General features: G+C 47.2%; 4 protein-coding genes across 4 annotated transcripts in view; 3 read left to right on the top strand and 1 right to left on the bottom strand.

The window, feature by feature from the left end:
* The window catches only part of LOC148145025 (uncharacterized), a 161,548-nt gene that overhangs the window by 131,721 nt on the left and 6,593 nt on the right, over positions 1 to 23,234 (bottom strand). The gene's annotated exons all lie outside the window — the stretch shown is intronic.
* The window catches only part of LOC148145024 (uncharacterized), a 93,522-nt gene continuing 73,535 nt past the window's right edge, over positions 3,248 to 23,234 (top strand). The window contains exons 1-3 of the mRNA XM_087975457.1: positions 3,248 to 4,879; positions 6,539 to 6,631; positions 9,129 to 10,416. Coding sequence (XP_087831583.1) covers positions 9,535 to 10,416 — 882 coding nt within the window. The 5' untranslated portion in view covers positions 3,248 to 4,879; positions 6,539 to 6,631; positions 9,129 to 9,534. The remainder of the gene's footprint in view (positions 4,880 to 6,538; positions 6,632 to 9,128; positions 10,417 to 23,234) is intronic.
* LOC148145018 (uncharacterized) overlaps positions 22,878 to 23,234 on the top strand; it is a 268,501-nt gene continuing 268,144 nt past the window's right edge. The window contains exon 1 of the mRNA XM_087975569.1: positions 22,878 to 22,981. The gene's annotated coding sequence lies outside the window, so the exon portion shown is untranslated. The remainder of the gene's footprint in view (positions 22,982 to 23,234) is intronic.
* LOC148145021 (uncharacterized) overlaps positions 22,890 to 23,234 on the top strand; it is a 159,582-nt gene continuing 159,237 nt past the window's right edge. Inside the window, exon 1 of the mRNA XM_087975593.1 lies at positions 22,890 to 22,981. The gene's annotated coding sequence lies outside the window, so the exon portion shown is untranslated. The remainder of the gene's footprint in view (positions 22,982 to 23,234) is intronic.

The following is a 23,234-nucleotide window of genomic DNA, read 5'->3' as shown; positions in this document are numbered from 1 at the left end:
CTGATGTGTCTCCAGTAGGTAAAAACAATGACTGCAGATGCTGGAAACCAGATTCTGGATTAGTGGTGCTGGAAGAGCACAGCAATTCAGGCAGCATCCGAGGACAGGCAAAATCGACGTTTCGGGCAAAAGCCCTTCATCAGGAATAAAGGCAGAGAGCCTGAAGCATGGAGAGATCAGCTAGAGGAGGGTGGGGGTGGGGACTGTCGATTTTGCCTGTCCTCGGATGCTGCCTGAATTGCTGTGCTCTTCCAGCACCACTAATCCAGAATGATGTGTCTCCAGTGCCGACAGGGAATGGAATCCCTTCCCACATTCCCCACATTTCCACGGCTTCTCCGCAGTTCTGGTGTCCTTTCAGCTCCCTGTTTCTGATGAACAACTGAAACTGTGATCACACTCAGGAAACGTGTACAGTCACCCCCTGCTGCGAACAGTGTAATGTTACTTCAGTCTGTGTGTCTGGTTCCAGCTCCTTCTCACAGACAGCTCACTGGGGCACACTCTCTCCCAACAAGGGGAAAAGACATACAAAAGTTGAGGAGTCAGACAAAATGTGGAAGCAATAAAATGTCGAAACACAGGGGAAAAAAATTGTGGCTCGACCCCTTTTTTTCCCTGTTGGCATTTGGACACTCAAAATCTGTCAGGAACACCAACCATCCCAAAGAGCATACTGCGCATGTTTGCCGGTGTCAGCAACGCAGTGCGCATGTTTGCCGGTGTCAGCAACGCAGTGCGCATGTTTGTCGGTGTCAGCAAATTCGTGGGCATGCTCGTCACTGTGCGTTTAAAAAAGGCGCGCGATCTCTTTTTGATTGCCCAATAGGGACGCCTGGAGGACTGGAAGGACATTGGTCCTCCTGCCAATCAGAGTCACCTCGTGAATACGGAAGTTGGACAATGAGGTTCCGAAGCTGCTGCTCGTGTCTGAATGAAGATTGAGCTTTATCCCAGACTGCAAATTCCTCTGTCCATTATCTGTGAGTATGCGCACTCTTCTCTTGCCACCTTTTCCATTTAATTTTCATTTTGGGATTCAGTTGTTGACTTGCAGCAACTAAAAGGAAAGGGAGAGTGTCGGGGTGGGGACAGACTCTGGAAACGGTGCTCCAGGTCTGTGTCTTAATTGGCAAAATAGACAGGCGGGAGGCTGGAAGAACACAGCAAGCCAGGCAGTATCAGGAGGTGGAGAAGTCAATGTTTCGGGTGTAACCCTTCTTCAGAATTAAAAATCACACTACACCAGGTTATAGTCCAACAGGTTTAATTGGAAGCACACTAGCTTTCGGAGCGACGCTCCTTCATCAGGTGATTGTGGAGGGCTCGATCGTAACACAGAATTTATAACAAAAATTTGCTGTGTGATGTAACTGAAATTATACATTGAAGAATTGATTGTCTGTTAAGCCTTTCATCTGTTAGAATACAGTGATTAGTTTCACTTCTTCCATGTGTAAATCACAAAACCCTTTTTTTAAAGTTGCATTCTCGGGTTGGCTGATAACAATGGAGATAGTTAGACAATGTGTTGAAGGTGTTCGCCTTTATTCTATGTGTTAAAGACTGCTCATGTCCTCTCTTTGCTCTTAACTGTCTCTTTAAATCCTTCCTAGCTGATCTGTAACTCTCCATCGCCTCATCTGAACCATCTTGCCTCAACAACACATAAGCCTCCTCCTTCTTTGTAACAAGAGATGCAATTTCTCTTGAAAACCATGGTTCCCTTACCTTAGCACTCCCTGCCTGACAGGGACATACCTATCAAGGGCACACAATATCTGTTCCTTAAACCAGCTCCACATTTCAATTGTTCCCATCCCCTGCATTTTGCTACCCTATTCTATGCATCCTAAGTCTTGCCTAATTGCATTATAATTGCCCTTGTCCCATCGATAACTCTTGACCTGTGGCATGTTCCTATCCCTTTAAATGAAAACCAACTGAATTATGGTCACTCTCTCCAAAGTGCTCACCTTCCACTAAATCAAACACCCGGCCTGGTTCATTACCAAGCACCAGATCCAGTGTGACCACCCCTCTTGTCGGCCCTTCGACATGCTGTGTCAGAAAGCCTTCCTGCACACACACTGGACAAAAACTGATCCATACGACGTACTAGAGTGAAAGCATTTCCAGTCAATGTTGGGGAAGTTAAAGTCCCCCATAATGACCACCCTGTTCCTTTCACTCCTACCCAGAATAATTTTGCTAATCCCCTCTTCCCTCTCCCTTGAACTCTGCAGAGGCCTATGAAAGAACTCCAAGTAGTGGAACATTATACAATCGGTCGTGGAATTCTTGTAGCATGTCGCATACTGAAGGCTAAGACTTTAATGAATATAGAGGGTCTTTTAAAGAAAATAGTTTTACGCGAGGAAATAACTTTAAAGTGTCGTAGTTGACCACAAAAAGAAGCAACAGCAGCATTTCACAATAAAGCTTATTGTAAGATTAGAGAAAGTGGACAAAAGAACAAGCTGTAACAAACGAGGAACAAAGAATGCAGACAAGGACAGCGGGATGGCCAGATAAGAAAATAACTGACAAGTGAGGTAATCGGCTTATGATAGGATGGGAAAAGGGAGGTGTGATTCCACAACTTGTAAACTCAATAAGAAAGCTAACAGGCTCTGTTTTGGCGCACATTTCTGCTTGGTTGCAGAAGTGTCTGGTACTTGCAAGACTGTAATAAATTGTTCTTGTTTCCAAGGCTTTGTCTCAGGCTGATTGATTTGTGAGTGAGTTCTGTTTCTCACATTTCTACCTATGTTGTTGGTACCTACATGGACCATGACTTGGGGTTGGAAACCCTCTCCCTTCAGGAACCCAAAGATACGATCCGAGACTTCACGCACCCTGGCACCTGGGAGGCAACACACTAACCACGAGTCTTGCTCATTCCCAACACACCTTCTATCTGACCCTCTAACTATTGAGTCCCTAATGACTAACACTCTCCTCCTTTCCCTCCTTCCCTTCTGGTGCAACAGGGACAGGCTCTGTGCCAGAGACCTGGGCTCCAGTGCATACGCCTGGTAGGTCGTTTTGCCCCCCTCAACAGTACCCACTGACTTATACAGCAGGAAGGAAATAAAAATAAGTCGTCCCTCCTTTCCCAGGAACCTCTGCTCTCCGACTTCAAATTTAAAACCTCAACTCAGTGACTCTCCACTCCTGGGCTGCAGCTGCCACTAAAAAACAGAAAATGTCACTTTTTTTGTGGTTACCACTGCTGCCTCACAGCGCCAGAGCCCCAGGTTCACTTCCCCCACCCCCCCAATGTCTGCGAGGGTTTCCTCCTACAGTCCAAAGACGTGCGTGTTGGGTGAATTGGCCAAGCTCAATTGCCCCGTAGTGTTAGGTGACAGGGAATGGGGCTGGGTGTTTTGCTCTTCGGCGCGTCGGTGTGAACTTGTTGGGCCGAAGGGCCTGTTTCTACACTGTAGGGAATCTGATCTATCGTTCTGGAATTTATATATTGATGAACTGAAACCTGCAACCCATTCTAAAAGATGAAGGACTCAGCTGCGTTCCTGGTTTGTTCCAAAAATTGCACCGGTTGCATTACACTGTGAACTGATCAGAGGGATCTGGGAGTGCTAGTTGAGGATTCTCTAAAGGTAAATATGCAGGTTGAGTCCGGAATTATGAAGGTGAATGCAATGTTGTCAATTATCTCGAGGGTTGGAATATAAAAGCACTGTTGTGTTACTGAGACTTTATAAAGCTCTGGTTAGGCCCCATTTGGAGTACTGTGTCCAGTTTTGATCCCCACACCTCAGGAAGGTCATACTGGCACTGGAGCGTGTCCAGCGGAGATTCACACGGATGATACCCGGAATGGTAGGTCGAATATATGAGGAACGGCTGAGGATCCTGGGTTTGTATTCATTGGAGTTTAGAAGGTTAAGGGGAGATCTAATAGAAACTTACAAGATAATACATGGCTTGGAGAGGGTGGACGCTAGGAAATTATTTCCGTTAGGCGAGGAGACTAGGACCCGTGGACACAGCCTTAGAATTAGAGGGGGTAAATTCAGAACAGAAATGCGGAGACATTTCTTCAGCCAGAGTGGTGGGCCTGTGGAATACATTGCCACAGAGTGCAGTGGAGGCTGGGGCGCTAAATGTCTTCAAGGCAGAAATTGATAAATTCTTGATGTCACAAGGAATTAAGGGCTACGGGGAGAATGCGGGTAAGTGGAGTTGAAATGCCCATCAGCCATGATTGAATGGCGGAGTGGACTCGATGGGCCGAATGGCGTGACGTCCACCCCTATGTCTTATGGTCTCATGTTTTGCTATTAATTCTGTGTCTTATGATCCTGCAGCACAGCCACCGGCAGAAGGAGCAGCGCTGGAGAAGCTAGTGCTTCCAAATACACCTGGGTGGGCGGGGTTTAGTTTGGAGGGCGGGTTTGGGGGGAGGGGGAAGTTCATGGGCGGGGCGTGTCTCGTGAGAGGGTCACGAGCTAGTAGGCGGGGCAAGGGTCAGCGGGCGGAGCGGCGCGTCCAACCTGGAGGCGCGTGGCTTTGTGAGCGGGAGCGCGTGGAGTCAGGGGGCGTGGTTTTGACTCGCGCGGGGACCGCGGCAAAAGGGCAGACTTTGGTGCTCGATGGGGAAAGATGTTTGGGTCCAAGAGGCGGGGCTTTGTCTCGAAGGGGCGGGCATTACGAGCAGCGTTCAAAAGGACGGATTTAATGACATGCGTATCGAAGGGGCGGGGTTAATGAGCAGAGTTGGGAAGGGGCGGGGTTTACGTGTGGCATTGTTCGAGGAGGGGGCGGGACCAGTACTGGGGGCGTGGCCATCCCGAAGCCGGAAGTATGCCCGCGGCCTGTTTCCTCCGCTGGAGCCTCGGCTGCAGCAAATAAGGTAAAGCTTTATCAATATTTCCTTTTACAGAGTTTGTATTTAATAACCAGTAATGGCTACTCGATATCATCAGAAAGTCCCAAAATGCAATTCATTTCAATCCAGTGCAGATAAACACTGAGTTAATTTTCTAGGGGATTTAACAGCCTCAGCACTAAAATGGTCTCACAAGGGAACGGCTGTGAATGTTATCACTTGGGGTCCTGTTCACACAGATTCACCGATGCTGAGGCAAACGTTCTTAATTGCCTCACAACATCCTGTTATCACTTGGTGAGCCCAGGTGTCTATATCTTTAAGTTCTCTCTTCTTTCTGAGCCTTCCTGCCTGTTTATTTTCTAGTGCAGTAAATGTATTCAATAATTCAGCATTACATTTTAGTCTGAATGTTTAAAGGCAAGTTTTAAGGCTATAGACTTTATCACCCAGATGCCCACACACTCATTCCTCCCTTTGATTGCACTGCGATAACTGAAAGAGAATGCTAGTCCAAACGAATGCCCTTCCTGTAGAGTGGCACCACCATCTTCGCAGCTCATCTGGTCATATTTATCATCGCCATCGACACGTGTGGGTGAGCCATCGGATCGGAAAAGGAGCATCTTCTGGGGCAAATCTATGTCACTAAGGGACCTCATAAGCCGAGCAATTAAATACCTAACAATACCAATACTGACAAACAGACATAGCTAAATTGATAAGCCAATTGTACCATCAGCCCGATCTGCAGTTTCCCCAACTGGTCCCTTCAGTCATTCTGTCAAGGAATATCTGAATCTCTTCTTGTATATTAGTAATATTGCCAGTCAGATTGGGAATGCCCATAGTGCATTTATCTTGGACAATGGTGCAGACCTCACCCTCCTGGGGGAGTATGTAGTCTAAGGCATACCGATTCTGCACAGAGTAAAGACACAGGTCTGATAATCCCAGTTTACTCTGTTCCAGAGCCTCTTTAGTCTTATTTCCTCGAATGGTCAGGCCGCAAAAGAGGGAATTGCGGTTCTGTTGACTTGACACCCCTGCCGATCCTTCCAACCTCAGGGTACTCTGGATTCCCCAGCCTATCGGGTGTCCTGTATTGTCACCCAGTCCCTTGGGATCCTTCCAGTTGGAGCAAGGTTGGCTGAGACCGACCACTGCATCCCCCTCAGATGGAGGTTCCATCGACTTGTCCACTGGCCAGGACAAGGTACTGTTGTGGGAACAAGGTCTCTGATAGTGACCTTATGAGGGACATCTTTGCCATCCAGGACAAGGAAATTGGTAGCTTTACCTTAGCTGAAGAAATAATAGTCTGGTTTGGTATATATTACAGAGAGTTTGTCAAAATAGATTACTGAAATATTACAGCAGGGGGTCTGGTCAGGTCTACAGGAGTAAAGGGTCGACGTTTTGCAAGAGGAGTTGCTTGAGCGCTGTAAAAAATGGGCCAAGTGACTCGAGCACTCGCACTGTATGGGAGACAATGGTCCTCAGAATGCTATTCCCATTGGGCTCTCCCTGAGACCTATTGTACATAGTCTTGGTGACAGAATCAGGTTCTGAAAAGAGAAAAGGCCTATAAATGCACAAGGGAAGGGTTCCGTTCCAGGTCCATGTGCCGCATAAGGCCTGCCGTACCCCAGCCAGTGTTTCACCTGCTGTTTGTTTTCACAGACCGGAGGTATTGGAAAGTGATATTTCGCTTCGCAGGGTCGGCAGTCGGAAGTCTGACGAATAGATTGGAATCGGGGACTGGGGACGGGGCAAGTAAGTCATCTACCGATAGAGAGGAGTAACATACTACTGCCTCTGGGGTGAAGAGCATTCTGTGGGCCTGTATAAATAAGTTGTTTGTGGATTGAGGAGTTTCCCCTATCAGGCTTCCCTTTTCTCGAGTCGGCCTTCCTGCAAAAAGGGATGGTGTTCCTGGGCGTCCTTAAAATATTTACTATAATAACAGGGTTGATCATTTTTATCCGCACTCGGCTTGCGTCTGCAGGTAAAATCATAAAAACATGGTAACGACATGGTAACTCTCACTGATTTCTACTGTCCAGATGGACCATCTGGTCTTTCTGATGTAAGAGTCCATTGCAATAATCAATCTTCATCACGTTCCACACGTCAAAGGCGTCTGGTCCAGTGCACTGGACATCATCTCAGCATAGGTGGTGGATAATCTCTGATCATTCCTGGTTGCATCCATACTTAGTGGCTTTCCCCATCAGGATGTTGTACGTGATCAGAAAGGTAAGGAGATAGGCGATCCCCCACAAGTCCCTCCTCTTAGTTCAAGTATCTGTAATAAGATTAACATTAGAACAACAGCAAGATTCAAAAACCCAACTGGACAGGGTCCACTCCTTTTGTTGGGATTCCAGGATTCTCTCCTCCTCTTCCCCCCTTTTGATTGGTGCAGTCAATCAATTTACAATGGTGCAGGTGGACCCAAGCTGAGCGCCCAGCGACTGTGACCGCCAAGGGGGTGGGAAGTAAAACCTGGAAGGGGCCATCCCAACAAGGTTGGAGACCTTTGCCAGTCCAGTTCCTGACGAGCACCAGCGAACCAGGCTCTTCCCGTGACGAGGCTGAAAGGGAGGGAACATCGCTGTAGGCCGCACGCTCCTGGGAGTGAAAGGCATGCATAACACTAGTTAGAGCAAGAACATAACCAATCATTGCTTCGGTCATGTGCTGGAAGTGGACTGAGAAGGGAGCCGAATCGTTCCAAGGGTATGGAGGCGGTGACCTGAGAGACTCTCAGCTGGAGACAGTCGTGTCTTGCCCACAGACATGGATCGCATCGAGAATAAGGCCACAGGGATTAGCATAACCAGGAGAGGCCAGACTCTGCCACTAATTTGGCAAGTTTAGTCTTGAGTCTGGTTAAAACATTCAACAAGGCCGGCCGCCTGAGGATGATAAGCACCATGCAGTTGCCGACAAATACAAAGCTGGGAACAGAGTTCTCCGTTAATATTACCTACAAAGTGTGGTCCATTGTCCGAGCTAATGCACGCAGGTATACTGAAGCAGGGAATTATTTCCTTAAACAAAATCTTCACTACAGTCTCAGCAGTAGCGTTAGGAGGAGGGTAGGCTTCAATCCACTTAGAAAAGACATCAACAATAAGCAAAACATATTTATAGCAACTGAACTCATTTCTACAACTCAATGAAGTCCAGTTGAAGTGTCTCCAAGGGACCCTCCGGCAAGGGAGTTCTCGTAGAGATACTTGAACTAAGAGGTGGGGGATCGCCTACCCACTGACCTGTTTGATCACGTACAACATCCTGATCGGGAAAGTCACTGACTGAGTATCGATGCGATCTGGAATGATCTGAGATTATCCTGATGTCATCTGGTGCACCAGACCAGACGCTTTCAACGTGGAGTCGCTTGAGCGATGGCGTGAGCTGCCAGAGGAAGTGGTGGGTGCTGGTACGATGGCAAGTTAAAAGGCTCCTGGACGGGCATCTGAATATGAAGGGTTCAGATGGGTCAGGGCCAAGTGATGGCAAATGCAACTGGAGTCATAGAGATGTGCAGCACAGAAACAGACCCTTCGGTCCAACTCGTCCTTGCTGACAAGATAGCCAACCCAATTTAGTCGCAGCTGCCAGAACCCGGCCTATATAGGGGCCAAGTGATGGCAAACGTGACTAGATTAATTTAGGATATCTGGGCAGGTTGGGCCAAAGGGTCTGTTTCTACGCTGTGTGACTCTCATTGTCTTCAGTGGAATCAGAAGTGTGGTTGTGAAGGCTGGACTTTCAGAGCATGTTTTGCCCTGACTGGGAGCAGAAGAGTTTGACTGAAGTGTGTTGGTGTTAATGCCTTGACGTCTCATTTTACTCCCACCTTCTCGGGGTCATTAACCATTTTGTGTCTGGTCCTTCCTCAAGAAGCTGCATTGCAGTTTCACCCTGAATGGACACTTTTTTTTTTGCTTCCCAAAATCAGACCTGCTCACTCTCAGCAGGATCCCAACGTTGTGAAAGATATTAGCTTTCAGGTGGAGGTATCCAAAATTCAGAGAGATGTCAGTCTTGATGTTTTTGGTTTTTCTGCCCCTGTAAGATCCTGAATCAGCACCTTCAGGGGAATTAGTTAGAGCGGAGTGAGAACAGTGGGGGAGAGAGAGTGGGATGGTGCTTTCAATTTTGTGGAACAACAAAAGAATATTCCACAGAAAGTAGAATTGTTTGTTCTGAATTTCTACCCTGCACTGATAGTGATGACTTTTGTAATCTCTTTTTGCAGAGTATTTGAAAATCTGAAGACTGAAGTTTCAAAATCAACAGATGAAGGGCTTACGCCCGAAACATTGACCCTCCTGCTCCTCGGATGATGCATGACCTGCTGTGCTTTTCCAGCGCCACATTGTTTGACTGACTGTCCAGCGACTGCAGTCCTCACTTTGATGTCAATGTCTGACAGTCACTAAATCCAATGGGACCACAACAATTTTTAACTGGGATTTCTGTGAGAGGGATCAACGCTTTTTGGCTCCTGTTTGAGGACGTTTTCAGCATCAGTGGGACTGGACGAGAGACCCCACTGTTGCAGCGCACTGTGCGAGGAGCCTGAAACAGTTGTACCGCCTGGAAAGGGGATTTCACGGCAGGGAGGGCTCTACACATGTTTGTGTGCGGCTGAAGCTGTGGCCATGGAGAAACCTGAGGAATCTCACCCCGTGGAGAAACCGTGGAAGTGTGGCGACTGTGGGAAAGGCTTCTGTGTCCCGTCTGCTCTGGAGACTCATTGGCGCAGTCACACCGGGGAGAGGCCATTCCCCTGCACCGACTGCGGGAAGGCCTTCAGACATTCCTCCCACCTGTTGGCCCACCAGCGGATCCACACGGGGGAGAGGCCCTTCAGCTGCCCAGAGTGCAGGAAGGCTTTTACCCACGCCTCCAGCCTGCTGAGGCACCGGCGGGTCCACATGGGGGAGAGGCCCTTCACCTGCTCTCAGTGTGGGAAGGCCTTCAGCAATTCCTCCACCCTGCTCACCCACCAGCATGTCCACACGGGCGAGAGGCCCTTCAGCTGCCCGAACTGCGGGAAGGGCTTTATGCAGGTCTCCACCTTGCTCAGGCACCAGCGTATCCACACGGGGGAAAGGCCCTACAGCTGCCCTGAGTGTGGGAAGGCCTTCAGCGATTCCTCCACCCTGCGGAGTCACCGGCGGGTCCACACGGGGGAGAGGCCGTTCACCTGCTCTCAGTGCGGGAAGGGCTTCACCTGCTCCTCCACCCTGCGGAGACACCAGCGCATCCACACGGGGGAAAGACCCTTCAGCTGCCCCAAGTGCGGGAAGGCTTTCAGCACATCCTCCACCCTGCTGAGGCACCAGCGGATCCACACTGGGGAGAGGCCGTTCACCTGCTCTCAGTGCGGGAAGGGCTTCACCTACTCCTCCCACCTGCGGAAGCACCAACGGATCCACACCAGGGAGAGGCCGTTCACCTGCTCTCAGTGTGGGAAGGGCTTCACCTACTCCTCCCACCTGCGGAAGCACCAGCGAGTTCACGTGCCATCGCAGGGGGATTGAAGGAGTGACGGCCGAGTGCCATTATCGATTGGACTCCCGGATTCGACAGATGGGACTCCCGGATTCGAATCCCACCACGACAGATGGCAGAATTGGTATTCGGTCAGAAATGTGGAGTTCAGAATCTAACGATGAGACCGTTTCAGGGAGGGGGTGGTGCGGGGGAGAAAGCCCCCATCTGATTCACTCTCTCCCTTGTTAGGGAAGGGAACCGCCATTGTGGGAAAGGATTCACTCAGTCGTTCCAGCTGCACCCTTTACCCGGACGGGCCTACACGTGACTCCAGACACACAGCAGTCTGGTTGACACTACACTGCCCCTTCCTGGCAAATGAGCGGGGCGAACCTTACTTGGAGACAGGGTATGGGTTGAAATTGCTGAGTGAGGCAATACTTCCTCCGGGTTACGGCTGTACCAAGGATCCAATTACAAAGGGACAACTTGGTGCTGGCCAATAGTAAAGACAGTGAGGGGGGTGGGACAAGGGGAGGTGTGGTGTGTGCACTTTCACCTTGAGCTGTTCAAAAAACAACTGCTTTTTCTCTGCCTTTTTGCTGGGGGGATCTGAAGCTGTAACAAAGTTTGGTTGCAATAAAGGTTACCTGAACTTACCGCCGGGCTCAGGCTCTCATTGAAAGCTTTGAGCTCCAAGAGGTTTTTGTTTTAAAGCTGCTCATTTCTTTCCGCCTCCTGCACTAAGTTTAGAACATAGAACAATACAGCGCAGAACAGGCCCTTCGGCCTTGATGTTGCGCCGACCTGTGAACTATTCTCAGCTCATTCCCTGACACTATCCCAAAATCATCCATGCGCTTATCTAAGGATTGTTTAAATCTCCCTAATGTGGCTGAGTTGACTACCTTAGCAGATAGGGCATTCCACGCCCTTCCCACTCTCTGCAGAAAGAACCTGTCTCTGACACCTGTCTTAAATGCATCACCTCTCAATTTGTAGTTATGCCCCCTCGTACAAGCTGACGTCACCATCCTAGGAAAGAGTCTTTCATTGTCTCCTCTATCTAATCCTCTGATCATCTTATATATCTCTATCAAATACCACCTTAGCCTTCTTCTTTCCAATGAGAACAGCCTTTCCTCATAAGACTCTCCCTCCAGACCAGGCAACATCCTGGTAAATCTCCTCTGCACCTTTTCCAATGCTTCCCACATTCTTCCTGAAATATGGAGGCCAGAACTATACACAATATTGCAAGTGTGGCTGCACCCGTGTTTTGTATAGTTGCAGCATGATATTGCGGTTCCGGAACTCAATCCCTCTATGAATGAAACCTAACACACCGTATGCCTTGTTCACAGCACTATCTACCTGGGTGGCAACTTTCAGGGATCTATGTACATGGACTCCAACATCACTACCTTCCTGTTATTCTTCCCAAAGTGAATCACCTCACATTTAGCTGCATTGAACTCCATTTGCCAACTCAGTCCAATTCTGCTAATCCATCCACCTATGTCTGCATCTAAGTAATTTATAAAAATGACAAACCGCAGTAGTCCCAGAACAGATCCTTGTGGCACACCACTAGTAACCGGACACCAAGCTGAATATTTTCCATAAACCACCACTCGCTGCCTTCTTTCAGAAAGCCAGTTTCTAATCCAAACTGCTAAATCACCCTCAATCCCATGCCTCTTCAAAGTTCAGGAGAAGATTTGTAGCTTGGGTGCATGTTGTTGTGGTTCTGTTCGCCGAGCTGGGAATTTGTGTTGCAGACGTTTCGTCCCCTGTCTCGGTGACACCATCACTATAAATGCTGGAGGAAACATCACAAGTGCTTCACAGGAGGTTTCCAAGCACTGAGGATGTCACCTAGAGAGGGGACAAAACGTTTGCAACACACATTCCCAGCTCGGCGAACTGAACGACAACAACCCGTGCCTCTGCAATTTCTCCAACAGCCTGCCATGTGGAATCTTATCAAAGGCTTTCCTGAGGTCCATGTACACCACGTCAACTGCCCTACCCTCATCTCCATACTTGGTCACCTTGTCAAAAAACGCAATGAGGTTTGTGAGACACGATCTGCCCTTGATGAAACTATGATGACTATCGGAAATCAAATTCTTGCTTGCTAGATGATTATAAATCCTATCTCTAATATTCCTTTTCAAAAGCTTTCCTTCAACAGAAGTTAGGCTCACTGGTCTATAATTACCTGGGTCATCTCTGCTGCCCTTCTTGAACAAGGACACAACATTTGCAATCCTCCACTCTGGTACTAAACCTGTAGACAATGATGACTCAAATATCAAAGCCAAAGGCTCTGCTATCTCCTCCCTCGCTTCCCAGAGAATCCTTGTATAAATCCCATCCGGCCCGGGGCACTTGTCTAATTTCACTCCTTCTAGAATTGATAACACCTGTGTGCAACTAACCTCGATCCTTTCGATTCTCATATCTCATACCTCATTCTTCTCCTCTACAATATTCTCCTTTTCCTGAGTGAAGACCGATGAGAGGTATTCATTAACACCTCTCCAATCTCCACAGGGCCCACACTCAACTTCCCACTTCTATCTTTGACTGGCCCTATTCCTACTCTAATCATCCTTTTATTCCTCACATACCGATAGAAAGCTTTAGGGTTCTCCTTTATGTGTTAAAGACTGCTCATGTCCTCTCTTTGCTCTTAACTCTCTCCTTAAATCCTTCCTCGCTGATCTGTAACTCTCCATCGCCTCATCTGAACCATCTTGCCTCATCAACACATAAGCCTCCTCCTTCTTTGTAACAAGAGATGCAATTTCTCTTGTAAACCACGGTTCCCTTACCTTATCACTTCCTCCCTGCCTGACAGGGACATACCTATCAAGGACACACAATATCTGTTCCTTAAACCAGCTCCACATTTCAATTGTTCCCATCCCCTGCATTTTGCTACCCTATTCTATGAATCCTAAGTCGTGCCTAATTGCATTATAATTGCCCTTCCCCATCGATACTTGACCTGTGGCATGTTCCTATCCCTTTACATCGCTAAATGAAACCCAACTGAATTATGGTCATTCTCTCCAAAGTGCTCACCTTCCACTAAATCAAACATCTGGCCTGGTTCATTACCAAGCACCAGATTCAGTGTGACCTCCCCTCTTGTCGGCCCTTCAATATACTGTGTCAGAAAACCCTCCTGCGCACACGGGACAAAAACTGATCTATACAACATACTAGAGTGAAAGCATTTCCAGTCAATGTTGGGAAATTAAAGTTCCCCATAATGACCACCCTGTTCCTTTCACTCCTACCCAGAATAACTTTGCTAATCCGCTCTTCCACCTCCCTGGAACTCTGCGGAGGCCTATAAAAAAACTCCAAGCAGTGTGACCTCTCCTCTCCTGTTTCTAACCTCAGCCCACATTACCTGAGTAGACGAGTCCTCATCAAAAGTTCTGTCAGCCACCATTATACTATCCTTGACTAACAACGCCACGCCTCTCCCTCTTTTACCGCCTTGGCTGTTCTTAATGAAAGATCAAAACCCTGGAACCTGCAACATCCATTCCTCACCCTGCTCTCTCCATGTCTCCGAAATGGCCACAACATCCAAGCCCCAGGTACCTGTCCGTGCTGCAAGCTCACCTACCTTATTGCGTATACACTTCAAACCACTTTGCTGTCTGCCAGCACATTCCTGTGACCCTGACATCCTGTCCCTGTCCTTCCTACTCTCATCCTCCTGTGCATTGCAGCTACACCCCCCCGGTTCCCATCCACCTGCTGAGCTAGTTTAAACCGACCCGAATAGCATCAGCAAATTTCCCACCCAGGATATTAGTACCCCTCTGGTTCAAGTGAAGACTGTCCTGTTTGTACAAGTCCCACCTTCCCCAGAATGAGCCCCAAGTATCCAAAAACCTGAAACCCTCCCTCCTGCACTATCCTTGCAGCCAGGTGTTCAGCTGATATCTCTCCCTATTCCTTGCCTTGCTATCACGTGGCACGGGTAACAAACCAGAGATAACCACTCTGTTTGTTCTCGCCCTCAACTTCCACCCTAGCTCCCTGAAATCCTGCCTTACATCCCTATCCGTCTTTCTGTGGGAGATTATAAATGTTTTTGCAGATGGGTGAGGGGGTGTAGTAGTGGGAAGGGAAGGGGAACATTATACAAACAGTCGTGGAATTCTTGTAGCATGTAGCATACTTAAGGCTAAGACTTTAATGAATATAGAGGGTCTTTTAAAGAGAATAGTTTTAAGCTAGGGAATAACTTTAAGTGTTGTAGTTGACCACAAAAAGAAGCAACAGGGGCATTTCACAATAAAGCTTATAGTATGATCAGAGAAACTGGATAAAAGAACAAGCTGTAACAAACAAGGAACAAAGAATGCAGACAAGGACAGCAGGATGGCCAGATAAGAAAATAACTGACAAGTGAGGTAATCGGCTTATGATAGGATGGGAAAAGGGAGGCGTGATTCCGCAACTTGTAAACTCAATAAGAAAGCTAACAGGCTCTGTATTGGCACGCATTTCTGCTTGGTTGCAGAAGCGTCCGGTACTTGCAAGACTGTAATAAATTGTTCTTGTTTCCAAGGCTTTGTCTCAGGCTGATTGATTTGTGAGTGAGTTCTGTTTCTCACATTTCTACCTATGTTGTTGGTACCTACATGGACCATGACTTGGGGTTAGAAACCCTATCCCTTCAGGACCCCAAAGATACGATCTGAGACATCACACCCTGGCTACTGGGAGGCAACACACTAACCGCGAGTCTTGTTCGTTCCCAACACACCTTCTATCTGACCCTCTAACTATCGAGTTAGAATGACTAACACTCTCCGCGTTTCCTTCCTTCCCTTCTGGTGCAACAGGGACAGGCTCTGTGCCAGAGCCCCTGGTCGGTCGTTTTCCTCCCTCAACAGTACCCACTGACTGATACAGCAAGAAGGAAATACAAATAAGTCGTCCCTCCTCTCCCAGGAACCTCTGCTGTACAACTTCAAATTTAAAACCTCAAATCAGTGACTCCCCACTCCTGGGATGCAGCTGCCGCTGAAAAACAGAAAATGTCATGTTTTTTGTGGTGAGCACTGCTGCCTCACAGCGCCAGAGCCCCGGGTTCAATTCCCCCCCCACCCCCGCGCGGGTATCCTCCCACAGTCCAAAGACGTGCGGGTTGGGGGGAATTGGCCACGCTAAATTGCCCCGTAGTGTTGGCTGACAGGGAATGGGGCTGGGGGTTTTGCTCTTCGGCGGGTCGGTGTGGACTTGTTGGGCCGAAGGGCCTGTTTCCACACTGTAGGGAATCTGATCTAAAGTTCTGGACTTTATATATTGATGAACTGAAACCTGCAACCCCTTCCAAAAGATGAAGGACTCAGCAGCGGTCCGGGTCAGCGGGCAGTGCGCGCGTCGAGCCTGGAGGCGCGCGGCTTTGTGGGCGGTTGCGCGTGCGGGCAGGGGGCGTGGTCTTGACTCGCGCGGAGTCCGTGGCGAAAGGGCGGGGTTTGGTGCGCTTGGAGGAAAGAGGTTTGGCTCCCAGAGGCGGGGCTTACGAGCTGCTTCAGGAAGGGGCGGGAACAGACCCAGGGGGCGTGGCCACCCGAAGCCGGAAGTATGCCCGCGGCCTGTTTCCTCCACTCGAGCCATGGTTGCAGCAAGTAAGATAAAGCTTTATCAATATTTCCTTTTACAGAGTTTGTATTTAATAACCAGTAATGGCTACTCAATATCATCAGAAAGTCCCAAAATGCAATTCATTTCAATCCAGTGCAGATAAACACAGAGTTAATTTTCTACGGGATTTAACAGCCTCAGCACTAAAATGGTCTCACAAGGGAACGGCTGTGAATGTTATCACTTGGGGTCCTGTTCACACAGATTCACCGATGCTGAGGCAAACGTTCTTAATTGCCTCACAGCATCCTGTTATCACTTGGTGAGCCCAGGTGTCCCTATCTTTAAGTTCTCTCCTCTTTCTGAGCCTTCCTGCCTGTTTATTTTCTAGTGCAGTCAATAGTTCAGCATTACATTTTAGTCTGAATGTTCAAAGGCAAGTTTTAAGGCTATAGACTTTATCACCCAGATGCCCACACCCTCATTCCTCCCTTTGATTGCACTGCGATCACTGAAAGAGAAGGCTAGTCCAAACAAATGCCCTTCAAGGTGGTCCAGCCATCAACATCCTGCAGAGCGGCACCACCATCTTCGCAGCTCATCTGGTCATATTTATCATCGCCATCGACACGTGTGGGTGAGCCATCAGATCGCAAAAGGAACATCTTCTGGGGCAAATCTATATCACTAAGGGACCTCATAAGCCTAGCAATTAAATACCTAACAATACCAATACCGACAAACAGACATAGCTAAATTGATAAGCCAATTGTACCATCAGCCCGATCTGCAGTTTCCCCAACTGGTCCCTTCAGTCATTCTGTCAAGGAATACCTGGATCTCTTCTTGTATCTTAGTAATATTGCCAGTGAGATTGGGAATGCCCATAGTGCATTTATCTTGGACAATGGTGCAGACCTCACCCTCCTGGGGGAGTATATAGTCTAAGGCATACCGATTCTGCACAGAGTAAAGACACAGGTCTGATAATCCCAGTTTACTCTGTTTCAGAGCCTCTTTAGTCTTATTTCCTCGAATGGTCAGGCCGCAAAAGAGGGAATTGTGGTTCTGTTAACTTGACACCCCTGCCGATCCTTCCAACCTCAGGGTACTCTGGATTCCCCAGCCTATCAGGTGTCCTGTATTGTCACCCAGTCCCTTGGGATCCTTCCAGTTGGAGCAAGGTTGGCTGAGACCGACCGCTGCATCCTCCTCAGATGGAGGTTCCATCGACTTGTCCACTGGCCAGGACAAGGTACTGTTGTGGGAACAAGGGCTCCGATAGTGACCTTATGAGGGACATCTTTGCCATCCAGGATAAGGAAATTGGTAGCTTTACCTTAGCTGAAGAAATAATAGTCTGGTTTGGTGTATATTAGGGAGAGTTTGTCAAAATCGATTACTGACATGTTACAGCAGGGGGTCTGGACAGGTCTACAAGAGTAAAGGGTCAACGTTTTGCAAGAGGAGTTGCTTGAGCGCTGTAAAAAATGGTCCAAGTGACTCGAGCACTCGCACTGTATGGGAGACAATGGTCCTCAGAATGCTGTTCCCATTGGGCTCTCCCTTAGATCTATTGTACATGGTCTTGGTGACAGTATCAGGTTCTGAAAAGAGAAAAGGCCTGTAAATGCACAAGGGAAGGGTTCCGTTCCAGGTCCATGTGCCGCATAAGGCCTGCCGTACCCCAGCCAGTGTTACACCAGCTGTTTGTATACACAGACCGGAGGTATTGGAAAGTGATATTTCTCTTCGCAGGGTCGGCTGTAGGAAGTCTGATGAATAGAATGGAATCTGGGACTGGGGACAGGGCAAGTAAGTCATCTCCCGATAGAGAGGAGTAACATACTACTGCCTCTGGATAAGTTGTTTGTGGATCGAGGAGTTTCCCCTATCAGGCTTCCCTTTTGTAGAGTCATCACGACCTGCAAAAAGGGATGGTGTTCCTAGGCGTCCTTAAAATATTTACCATAATAACGCGGTTGAGCATTGTTATCCTCACTAGACTTGCGTCTGCAGGTAAAATCATAAAAACATGGTAATGACATGGTAACTCCAACTGATTTCTACTGTCCAGATGGACCATCTGGTCTTTCTGATGTAAGAGTCCATTGCAATAATCAATCTTCATCACGTTCCACATGTCAAAGGCGTCTGGTCCGGTGCACTGGATGACATCTCCTCAGCATGGGTGGTGGATAATCTCTGATCATTCCTGGTCGCATCCATACTTAGTGGCTTTCCCCATCAGGATGTTGTATGTGATCAGAAAGGTGAGGAGATCGGCGATTCCCCACATGTCCCTCCTCTTAGTTCAAGTATCTGTCATAAGATTAACATGAGAATAACAGCAAGATTCAAAAACCCAACAGGATAGGGTCACTCCTTTTGTTGGGATTCCAGGATTCTCTCCTCCTCTTCCTTTTGATTGGTGCGGTCAATCAATTTACAATGGTGCAGTTGGACCCAAGCGGAGCGCCCAACGACTGTGACTGCCGTAGGAGTGGGAAGTAAAACCTGGAAGGGGCCATCTCAACGAGGTTGGAGACCTTTGCCAGTCCAGTTCTTGACAAGCACCAACGAACCAGGTTCTACCCGTGACGAGGCTGAAAGGGAGGGAACATCGCTGTAGGCCGCACGCTCCTGGGAGTGAAAGGCACGCATAACACTCGTTAGAGCAAGAACATAACCAATGATTGCTTCGGTCATGTGGTGGAAGTGGACTGAGAAGGGAGCTGAAGCATTCCAAGGGGTACGGAGGGGGTGATCAGAGAGACTCTTAGCTGGAGACAGTCGTGTCTTGCCCGCAGACATGGATCGCATCTGGAATAAGGGCACAGGGATTAGCATAACCAGGAGAGGCCAGACTCTGCCATCAATTTGAAGAAGGGCTAATGCCCGAAACGTCGATTCTCCTGTTCCCTAGATGCTGCCTGACCTGCTGCGCTTTTCCAGCAACACATTTCCATCAATTTGGCAAGTTTAGTCTTGAGTCTGGTTAAAACATTCAACAAGGCCGGCCGCCTGAGGATGATAAGCACCATGCAGTTGCCGACAAATACAAAGCTGGGAACAGAGTTCTCCGTTAATATTACCTACAAAGTGTGGTCCATTGTCCGAGCTAATGCAGGCAGGTATACTGAAGCAGGGAATTATTTCCTTAAACAAAATCTACACCACAGTCTCAGCAGTAGCGTTAGGAGGGTAGGCTTCAATCCACTTCGAAAAGACATCAGCAATAAGCAAAACATATTTATAGCAACTCAACTGATTTCTCCAACTCAATGAAGTCCAGTTGAAGTGTCTCCAAGGGACCCTCCAGCAAGGGAGTTCTCGTAGAGATACTTGAACAAAGAGGTGGGGGATCGCCTACCCACTGACCTGTTTGATCACGTACAACATCCTGATCGGGAAAGCCACTGACTGAGTATCGATGCGATCTGGAATGATCTGAGATTATCCTGATGTCATCTGGTGCACCAGACCAGACGCTTTCAACGTGGAGTCGCTTGAGCGTTGGCGTGAGCTGCCAGAGGAAGTGGTGGGTGCTGGTACGATGACTGGCCAGGACAAGGTTGTGGGAACAAGGGCTCCCATAGTGACCTTATGAGGGACATCTTTGCCATCAAGGACAAGGAATTTGGTAGTTTTACCTTAGCTGAAGAAATAATAGTCTGGTTTGGTGTATATTAGGGAGAGTTTGTCAAAATCGGTTGCTGAAATGTTACAGCAGGGGGTTTGGTCAGGTCTACAGGAGTAAAGGGTTGATGTTTTGCAAGAGGAGTTGCTTGAGCGCTGTAAAAAATGGGCCAAGTGACTCGAGCACTCGCACTGTATGGGAGACAATGGTCCTCAGAATGCTGTTCCCATTGGGCTCTCCCTTAGCTCTATTGTACATGGTCTTGGTGACAGTATCAGATTCTGAAAAGAGAAAAGGCCTATAAATGCGCTAGGGAAGGGTTCCATTCCAGGTCCATGTGCCACATAAGGCCTGCTGTACCCCAGCCAGTGTTTCACCAGCTGTTTGTATACACAGACCAGAGACATTGGAAAGTGATATTTCTCTTCGCAGGGTCGGCAGTAGAAATTCTGATTAATAGAATGGAATCGGGGACTGGGGACGGGGCAAGTAAGTCGTGTCCTGATAGAGAGGAATAACATACGACTGCCTCTGGGGTGAAGAGCGTTCTGTGGGCCTATATAAATAAGTTGTTTGTGGATTGAGGAGTTTCCCCTACCAGGATGTTGCCAGGACTGGAAGGTTTTGAGTAATAAGGAGGGGCTGGGACTTTATTCACTGGAGCACTGGAGTTTGGGAGGTGACATGATTGAGATTGATAAAATCATGAGGAGTGGAGGTAAGGTGAATAGCAAAGGGCTCTTCCTTAGCGTAGGGTAGCTCAAGACTAGGGAGCATATTTCTTTAAAGTGAGAGGAGAGAGATTTAAAAGGAACCTGAGGGGCAACGTTTTGACAGAGGACGGTTTACACGTGGAATGAACTTGCTGAGGATTGGACAATGCAGGTACGTTTACAAAGTCTAAACGACATTTGGATGGGTACATGAATAGAAAGGTTTAGAGGGATATGGGCCAAACGCAGGTAAGTGGGACTAGTTTAGTTTGGGAACCCTGGTCGCCATGGATGAGTTGGACCGAAGGGTCTATTTCTGTGCTGTCTACCTCTCTGAACCAGAAGTGATCTTATTGAAACCAGTAGAATTCTGAAAGGGGCTTGACAGGATAGATGCAGATAAAATGCTCCTTTGTGGTGGGAGTCATAGAATCCCAACAATGTGGAAACAGGCCATTCAGCCCATCTATTCCACACTGGCCCTCTGAAGAGCATCCCACACATACCCACCCCCTTACTCCGTATTTCCCATGGCCAATCCACCCTAAGTTTCACATCCCTGGTCACTATGGGTAATTTAGCACAGCCTATCCACTCTAACCTTTACACCCTAATCTGTAAATTACCTTCTCAAAAATGTAATTTAAATGTAGAGTTTTTCTCTAACAAAAATGTTAGTCTGACTCAACATTCGGGCGCAGACAGAATTCACACTTATTGTTAGAAAAGTTCTGCATTTGAATGACATTCTTGAGAAGGTAACAAAAAAGAAGTTCTGGGATTAACAAACCAAAGAGCAGAAACCTATTCTAAAAGATGAAGGATTTCATCTAAAATTGTTTGATGTGTCACATTTCCATGACACTAGACTCCTTTGGATATAAATTGTGATCATGATCTCATTCTCCACATCCACCTGATGAAGGAGCGGCGCTCCGAAAGCCAGTGCTTCCAAACAAACCTGCTGGATTATAACCTGGTGTTGTGTGATGTTTACTTTGTCCGTGGGAAACATGAGTTGTAGGACTGGAAACAGTTCTTATTTTGTGATCTATTCCAAGTGCAATTTCTCCTCTGTGCAGGCACGGGTGAACAGTTTGGCTTTTGTGCTTTGTGCGAGATCAGGCTAGCAGCTTTTAAATCCTTATGTGAAGCAACAGAAGTAAACTGTCAATCAGCAATTGTATTCTGTGAGTGGTACTTCCAGCTCTGGTAATCCTGTTGCATCAACAGAGAGAGGGTGAGGATGTCACATCTCAAGAGCAGACAGAAAAGTTATTTCGCTTGTTGAGTCGGTTCCTCACTCAGATAAGACTGGATACTGCTTTTAATGGATCATAATTAAATGCCACAATGGAACACCTTAAATTCAAGGAATTTTGAAGGGGCAAACGAACAGTAACTTTGAACAGAGATGTTCTTCCATTTCTAACCTTGGTTGACCCATATGAAGCCTTTTTACTGATAGCTCCACAATCATGTTCCTGCTGGATTTTTTTCAGGACAAACAATTTCTGGTGGGAGAAATTCTGCATCCTGGGAAGGCGGGGAAATGAGAAAAAAAGCTGTTAAAAGCATTTGAACTGTGGGCCCATGAGCTCTCCTGGGAGCAGTACATTTGCCAAAAACATTTCGGAGGAATTCTGTGTAACTGTTGGACTGAAAATAGTTTCCCCACTGAACGTTAAACAGGTATTGAGAACGTTGCGCATTATAGATTGTCTTCCTGCGACCGGAGGAGGATTGAATTTGCCAACGTGAACCACACTTTACAGAGAGAGGAAATTTCTCCAGATGGAATAGGTTGATGGAAGTCAACAATTGTCAGATTATTTCATGAAAATAACAGCTGGTATGGGGATCCCAGAAGAGGGGCATCTGTAATGAGCACACAGAAACAAACCCTTCAGTCCAGGCCAACCAGATATCCTAAATTAATCTAGTGACCCATTTGCCAACATTTGGCCCACATCCCTCTGAATTCTTCCCATTCATGTCCCCATCCAGATGCATTTTTTCCTTCGGAGAATACTTGGGTGAGAGCCAAGATATGCAATATCTCAATGTTTCATAATGAAGCAGCTCATTTATTCTGAAATCATTTCAATTCGTTGCCAAATAATAGCTGCATAACTGTTGTCAATATTGATACTCAGGAAAGCTATTTTGTTTAGTATATTTCCTTTGTAAAGATCTTATCCAAATTATAAAATGAATGTATTTTCATATGAAATAAAATTTGCAGTGTTTTATTAAATGGTTGAAAGTAACTTTGCACTTAATTGCTCCATTTGGGATTAAACATTGTGACTTAGATAAAAGTGATCTTTCATAATTTATGGTGAGTCTATTAACAAACGAATGTTGCCATTTGCTCTCAAGTTCGCTCAGATTCAATTTGAAATTCTTGAATGAGTTGAATAAGGGGTAAAAAGTAAATATTTATTGCCCTTTTCTGAAATTCTCTGCACTGCCATTGTATTTGGTTAAACAAAATATGTATCTCTCTTCATAACTTTGATATCACCACAAATCCTAGGAACCCCATCCAGAACAAACATATAAATACAAAGTAGGAGACAACAGCTTCGCTTCACTTGGAGGTCGCCACTGATGATGTTACCAAGCCAGGTAATGAAACGTCTAGATATCAAACCTACAGCTCAGCGAGCAAACCTGCACCCTAAACATTCTACTTTGCTGAAAGACTGCACAATCTGCAGGCAGTCAGTACATGTAATATATTGTCAATTCCAATTTGAAAATAGATAATGGGCCCACTTCTTTTTGGATGTGAGCATAAGTGGTATAGTAAGTAAGTTTGCTGATGACACCAAAATTGGAGGTGTAGTGGACAGCGAAGGAGGTTACCTCAGATTACAAT

The sequence above is a fragment of the Chiloscyllium plagiosum genome, unplaced genomic scaffold (genome assembly GCF_037043375.1).
Source record: "Chiloscyllium plagiosum isolate Xiang-an unplaced genomic scaffold, Cpla_swu_hap1 HiC_scaffold_27, whole genome shotgun sequence".
In the NCBI taxonomy this organism is placed as follows: Eukaryota; Metazoa; Chordata; class Chondrichthyes; order Orectolobiformes; family Hemiscylliidae; genus Chiloscyllium; species Chiloscyllium plagiosum.
This window is presented reverse-complemented; position numbering and strand designations above follow the sequence as displayed.